General features: G+C 46.8%; 1 protein-coding gene across 5 annotated transcripts in view; it reads right to left on the minus strand.

The window, feature by feature from the left end:
• LOC125039250 (sphingosine-1-phosphate lyase-like) overlaps positions 1-7,500 on the minus strand; it is a 64,046-nt gene that overhangs the window by 8,462 nt on the left and 48,084 nt on the right. For all 5 annotated transcript variants that reach the window (XM_047633055.1, XM_047633053.1, XM_047633056.1 and 2 more), the window contains exons 4-9: positions 7,413-7,500; positions 6,175-6,386; positions 5,193-5,354; positions 4,497-4,571; positions 2,973-3,182; positions 2,069-2,204 (exon numbers count right to left, since the gene is read on the minus strand). The exon at positions 7,413-7,500 is cut by the window's right edge and continues 41 nt beyond it. In XM_047633055.1, coding sequence (XP_047489011.1) covers positions 2,069-2,204; positions 2,973-3,182; positions 4,497-4,571; positions 5,193-5,354; positions 6,175-6,386; positions 7,413-7,500 — 883 coding nt within the window. The remainder of the gene's footprint in view (positions 1-2,068; positions 2,205-2,972; positions 3,183-4,496; positions 4,572-5,192; positions 5,355-6,174; positions 6,387-7,412) is intronic.

Here is a 7,500-nt window from a genome sequence, read left to right on the forward strand (position 1 = left end):
CTCACCCACCCATCCATCTATCTATCTATCTATCTATCTATCTATCTATCTATCTATCTATCTATCTATCTATCTATCTCTCCATCGATCTATCCATCCATCTACCCACCCACCCATCCATCCATTCATAAATACATCTCTCTATCCGTCCATCCTTCACCTACCCATCTATTCCGCAGCCCATCTGCCTATCCATCCATCTGCTCATCTCTCCATCTGCCCATCAATCTATCTACCCATCCATCTGCCCGTATACCCACCAACCCATCTACCCATCTGTGCATCAACTCATCTACCCATCTATCCATCTATCCATCTATCCATCTATCCATCTATCCATCTATCCATTTATCCACCTATCCATCCGCCCTTGGCCCTTGTCTCTACCAAAGAGAACGAAGACTCGACACGCCTGCAATTGCGAAGAGAATCATGATCGATCTGAAATTAGCTGAAGAGAGAGAGTTTGAATGCTTACTCCTCCCCTCCCCCTCCCCCTCCCCCTCCCCCCCCTTTCCCGTTCTTCCCTTCTTCTTCTCTCCCCCTTTTCCTTTATTTTCTTTTGGTTCTTATCTCCCTTTGTTTTATCTTAGTTCCTTCTTCTCCCTTTTTCTTTCTTTCTTGTGGGTTTCCTTATCCTGATTTCGTTTCGTTTTATTCCCATTGTCTTCGTTTTTTTCTTTATCTTTCCTTATCCTATTCCTCCTTCCAATTTCTTTTCTTTCGTCTGTCTCCTTTATTTAACTCCACAGGTTCCCATCTCGTTTTTCTTTTTCGTCGCCACACTTTATTTATCAGCCCTGTCCCTGTCCTCCCTTTCCCTCTCTTCCCTTCTTCTCTTTACTTACTTTATTTTCCCTTCCCTCTTCCTTCTCCCTTCCTCCCCATTCTCTCAACTCCCTCATATTTTTCTCACCTTCCTAATACTCGTTTTTCTCTCCTCTCCCTCCCTCCCCCTCCCCCTTCTCTCCTTTCCTCTCCTTTCTTCTGTTCTTCTGTACTTCTTCCATCTTGCTTTAGTCTCTTATCCATCCTTCTTTCATTCTCCTATCTCCCTGCCCTTTATTCCTTTGCCTCTATTCCCCTGCTTACCTCCTCACCCACCTATCTGCTCACTATCCCCCTGCCTCCTATGCTCCTACTTCCCTTCCACCCCCTTGTCTCCTCTCTTCCTACTTGCCCAAGTTCCTGCCCTGCCCCCTATTTCCCTCCTCCCCCTACTCCCTGCCCTCCCCTTTCCCTCTTCTCCCCGTCCTCCTACTTACCCCTTACCCCCCTGCCTGTTTATCCCCCCTCTACCCCACTCTCACCCTCTTTGCTTCTCACGCCCCAACACATACACATAATCAACCACGCTTTTAGTTTCATCGCACGAAGCAATATCAAGAGGGATTGGTATCTGAAAGGGGAGGGGAGGCAAAGGGAGGGGGGAGGAGGGGAAGGGGAAAGGACGAAAGGAAGGGATAAGGGAAGTGAAGAATGGGTGGGGAGGGAAAAGGAGAGGAGAGGAGAGGAGGGAGGGAGGGATCTGATCGGTGTTTTGCGAACTAATGTCCTCTTGATATTTTCCATCTCTCTCTCTCTCTCTCTCTCTCTCTCTCTCTCTCTCTCTCTCTCTCTCTCTCTCTCTCTCTCTCTCTCTCTCTCTCTCTCTCTCTCTCTCTCTCTCTCTCTCTCTCTCTCTCTCTCTCTCTCTCTCTCTCTCTCTCTCTCTCTCACACACACACACACACACACACACACACACACACACACACACACACACACACACACACACACACACACACACACACACACACACACACACACACACACACACACACAGTTGTAGCAGTGCGTTCTCTTATATGTTAATATCCTTAATTTTCACCATCAGATAATTTTATACATTCTCCAATATACTTATATCTCTATATTTCACACACATAACGTACCTTGAATCAGTTCCTAAGCTTCCCCAACATAGAACGATCTCAATACACACATACATACACACAGGCACTACTGTATGTCCCACACACGGATATAAAGTAAACCGTGTATGAATTCCCACGCTCCTCCAACTTACCTCCGGGTCGAGAACCAGCGATTGTCGGTGACCCGTAGATGCCTCCGGGCCAGTCGGGTGTCACGAAGTACTGGTAGTGACGGTATTCTGGTCTTCGGTACATGATAACGCTGGACCCTTTGTGAGCCTGGCCGTACTTTTCAGGGAAGAGAAGGTCGAACTTTATAATATATATATATATATATATATATATATATATATATATATATATATATATATATATGTATTTATTTATTTATTTATTTATTTGTGTGTGTATATATACATATATATGTATATGTATATGTGTGTGTGTACGTATGTATGTATGTATGTATGTATGTATGTATGTATGTATGTATGTATGTATGTATGTATGTATGTATGTATGTATGTATGTATGTATGTATGTATGTATATGTATATGTATGTACGTATGTATGTATGTATGTGTGTATATATATATATCCGTTTATCTATTAATCTGCTAATCTATGTTGGATAAATATGTAATTCATGAGATCCTGTATTACACTTGGTACCCCCTGATTGGAGTTGGGTACCCTTGCGGGTTTTGGTATTGGCTGTGCCATGCTTGCCTGACTGGCTGCACCTCCTGTTATCACCCGTGGCCCAGCTCTCGGACGCAACGCCCTGCACTGGGAGGCAGGCTGGGCCACGGTGGCACCAGAAGCGTTACATACATGGTTTGTGTGTGTGTGTGTGTGTGTGTGTGTGTGTGTGTGTGTGTGTGTGTGTGTGTGTGTGTGTGTGTGTGTGTGTGTGTGTGTGTGTGTGTGTGTGTGTGTGTGTGTGTGTGTGTGTGTGTGTGTGTGTGTGTGTGTGTGCAAACATATGTCTACTACCAGGGAAAAGACGAACTTCTGAGAAGTACATGTGTGTGTGTGTGTGTGTGCACATATACCTTATGCGTGTCAGCCGAGATGCTGACCACCCCGGGGACGCGGAAGTCGAAGGGCGGCAGAGGGTAGCCGGCGGCGTCCATGAAGGGCAAGAGGAAGCCTCCCATGCAGCAGTCGACGTGGACGGGGACGCCGCGGGCGAGGCCGAGGGCGCCGATGGCCTCCACGTCGTCGATGATGCCGTGAGGGAACTCGGGCGCGGACGCCACGAGCTGCGGGGGAGGAGGGGGTTTGAGAGGGCGAAGAAGAAGCGGAAGGAGAGAGGGAGAGTGAGAGATCGAGGGGAGAGGAAGAGAGGAAGAGGAGGGAGGGGAGAAGAGGAGGTGTGAGGGGAACGAGTGATACGGCGTGAGGGGAGAGGAACGACAGGGTGTGAAGTGAATGAAAGGGTGATAGAGTGAAAGGGTGAAGAAAGGAGGAATAACAAGAATGATGAGATTTATGATAACTATCACTGTCCTCATTACTTCTGAATACTTAAAAAACCCACTAATACAGAGGTTCCCAAACTGTGGTGCGCGGACTATTTGGGAAGCGGGAATGTACGAGATTATCGATAGCGATGGAATTTACATTGATGTTTCTTTAAGATTTCAAAGAAATCGTTCACTGGCATTATTTTAACACTAACTAACGTTGTTGTAAAATTGCTGATCCATTAAAACTAATCCGAGCTCTGAACATAACCTTTCAAACCGCAGCTTATATTTTCGTTCAGTTTGAACATTACTGGCCAGAACCACACGATTTCACACGCAGAAATAACTGCACCGACCAAAATTTAGTAATCCTTAAATTTTGTGAAAGTGCGACATCAGTATTGTTTTCGATTCGCAACATGTGTATAAGACCCTGTATGATCACACTGATAATATGAAATGCGACCCTTTCTCAAATAGAGTAAGTCTGCTGCAACCAATGCTGGCGTGTGGTGAAGGGTGATGGCGCCAGTGGGGGGATGCGTGGATTCGACAGCAGCCTAGAAGTTGTACCTGGTATGATGAGCTGCCCTAATACTAGAGGGAAAATTGCCAAATAAAAGAGACACTTCCAACAATAATTTGCCAGCATTCGCCTTTCCAACCGCTCTAAAAATTATAAAGGAAACCTTAGCTAACTCAAGGGCTCTGAGGTGTGTGTGAGGGAAGTGAAGAATCCTTCGAGGTGTTTCAACAGAGGCACGAGTGCAGCATCTGATAGCTGGATGTGAAACTTTTTTATATGAAATGTATTTTCTTATAACTTTCTCTTTTTATTTTTATTTTTATAAACATTCATTTTTTTTCTAGCAAACCATATCTTTTTGATTTTCTCCGTTTTCTGTTATTGTCCATTTTCTTGGAAATCTTTCTTCTTTTTTCCTCTTTTTATTCTACCTTTTTATAAACCTTTCTTTTGCTCTTCCATTTATTCTTTCTCAGTAATTTCCTAATGCTCTTTAAATCTTTTAACGTTTCTTCTTCTTTTTTTTTCTCCTTTTCCCTTCTCTCACCACCGACTGTCAGCAATACTGACACGACACTTACCATGACTGTGTTCCTGTTGATAGCTCTCCTCATGGCATTCACGTCCGCCTTGAAGGAAACGGGATCGACAGGTACCTGCAAAAATAATAACTTGGGGTATGAATGCTTACATTGTGATATTGCTTGAGTAAGGGAGACAAAAAAGAGATTGAGAGGCAGAGAGTGGTATGAATTAAGTGGAAGAGATTGGGAGAGAAAGGGAGAGAGAAAAGAGAAAGAGAGAGAGAGAGAGAGAGAGAGAGAGAGAGAGAGAGAGAGAGAGACAGAGACAGAGACAGAGACAGAGACAGAGACAGAGACAGAGACAGAGACAGAGACAGAGACAGAGACAGAGACAGAGACAGAGACAGAGACAGAGACAGAGACAGAGACAGAGACAGAGACAGAGACAGAGACAGAGACAGAGACAGAGACAGAGACAGAGACAGAGACAGAGACAGAGACAGAGACAGAGACAGAGACAGAGACAGAGACAGAGACAGAGACAGAGACAGAGACAGAGACAGAGACAGAGACAGAGACAGAGACAGAGACAGAGACAGAGACAGAGACAGAGACAGAGACAGAGACAGAGACAGAGACAGAGACAGAGACAGAGACAGAGACAGAGACAGAGACAGAGACAGAGACAGAGACAGATAAGAATAAAAGAGACAGAGACAAAGATCGAGACAGATAAGAATAAAAGAGCCCCACCTTCCTGATCTTCACGCCGAGCAGCGAGGCGGCCTTATCGAAGCCCGAATGAGCTGTGACGGCCATAACGACCTCGGCTTGCTTCACGCCCTTGACCTCCCTCCCCCAGTTGCGCATCGCCTTCATCGCCATCAGGATGCTCTCTGACCCCCCGGAGGTCATCTGGAAGGAGAGGGCGGGGTTAGGTGTGGGGATTTTGGGTTGAAAATATTTTTTTTCTTTTCTATCTTATCCTTATCATTAGCAGTCTATTTCCGTTCATATATATGTGTTTATCCATGTTTTTTTTCCTGCTGTCTGTCTATCTATATTTATTATCTCTATGTTTAAATCTTTCTGTTCGTCTATCGGTCTGCCTGAATTATATATCTATATATATATATATATATATATATATATATATATATATATATATATATCCCAAATCTATCAGTCATTTATATCTGTATCTACTTTTTACCTCTTTAACTATCCACCTACCTATATATCTATCAAACTGTCTATCTGAAATTAATCTGTCTATCAGTATATCTTTATTTTCATTTATCTATCGGTCTTTTTATCTTCCTTTCTATTTGTCTATCCTTCTACCTACCTACACATCGACCTATCTATCCACATTTTCACCTACCTACCTACCCATCCACCTATTTACCTACCTCCCCACCTATCTATCCACCCACTTACCCATCTACCCATCTATCTATCCACCCACTTACCCATCTACCTACCTATCTATCCACCCGCTTACCCACCTACCCACCTATCTATCCACCGACTTCCCCCACCTATCTATCCACCCACTTACCAACCTACCTATCCCCCCCTGCTTACTTCCCTACCCCCTTACCTGTCCACCTTCTTGCCTAATCGCCCCTCCCATCTACCCCCCCCCCTCCTTACCTCCCCGCCCACCTACCCCCCCCCCCCTTACCTCCCCGCCCACCTACCTATCCACCACAAACAGACTTCGAGAACCCACGCATCCACACGCTTCGTCGTCTCCGTGGAAGATGGAGAGGGTCATCCTCACAATTTCCGCCTCCATTTTCCTCACGCCCGGGAACATGTCTGCGTGGAGAGGGTTCGTCAGCGCCGTCATGCCGTACACCTTCAGGAGGACGTCGGAGAGGTCCTCGTTGCCTCCCGAGAAGGCGCCGCCGGAGATCTTGCCGTCCTGCCAGGCATAGTTGCCTGTGGGGTAGGGAGGAGGAGGAGGGGAGGGGGTGAGAAGGGGAGCGGTGAGAGGGGGAGGGGTGAGAGGGGTGAGAGGGGGAGGGGTGAGAGGGGGAGGGGTGAGAGGGGGAGGGGTGAGTGGGGTGAGAGGGGGAAGGGTAAAAGAGGGGTGAGAGGGGGTGGGGTGAGAGGGGGAGGGGTTAGAAGGGGAGGGCGAGTTTGGAATAGAGGGGGGAGACGGAGGGGTAATGGTTTTGGTTTCTTTTTTCTTTTTCTTTTCCTTTTCTTTTCAAATTTCATTCTCATGTTTTTTTCTTTCCTTCTCGTTTTTTTTTTCTTTCGTTGTTTAGTTCTCTCTTACTCTCTCTTTCTCTCTCTCTCTCTCTCTCTCTCTCTCTCTCTCTCTCTCTCTCTCTCTCTCTCTCTCTCTCTCTCTCTCTCTCTCTCTCTCTCTCTCTCTCTCTCTCTCTCTCTCTCTCTCTCTCTCTCTCTGCCTCTCTCTCTCTCTCTCTCTCTCTCTCTCTCTCTCTCTCTCTCTCTCTCTCTCTCTCTCTCTCTCTCTCTCTCTCTCTCTCTCTCTCTCTCTCTCTCTCTCTCTCTCTCTCTCTCTCTCTCTCTCTCTCTCTCTCTCTCTCTCTCTCTCTCTCTCTCTCTCTCTCTCTCTCTCTCTCTCTCTCTCTCTCTCTCTCTCTCTCTCTCTCTCTCTCTCTCTCTCTCTCTCTCTCTCTCTCTCTCTCTCTCTCTCTCTCTCTCTCTCTCTCTCTCTCTCTCTCTCTCTCTCTCTCTCTCTCTCTCTCTCTCTCTCTCTCTCTCTCTCTCTCTCTCTCTCTCTCTCTCTCTCTCTCTCTCTCTCTCTCTCTCTCTCTCTCTCTCTCTCTCTCTCTCTCTCTCTCTCTCTCTCTCTCCCTCTCCCATACAGTCATTCACCCATCCATCCACCCACCGATCCATCCACTCCCTCCCTCCCACCCACCGATCCATCCACCCCCTCCCCCCCACCCACCGATCCATCCACCCCCTCCCCCCCACCCACCCGCCACTCACCTTTCCCCAGCGTGTTGGAGGCGACATCCAGGACCTGCTCCTCCGACCACCCGTCTTTAGGCAGCTCCTTGAGGGGCGGGAGGGCGGC

This window comes from Penaeus chinensis, chromosome 27, assembly GCF_019202785.1.
Source record: "Penaeus chinensis breed Huanghai No. 1 chromosome 27, ASM1920278v2, whole genome shotgun sequence".
Taxonomy (NCBI): Eukaryota; Metazoa; Arthropoda; class Malacostraca; order Decapoda; family Penaeidae; genus Penaeus; species Penaeus chinensis.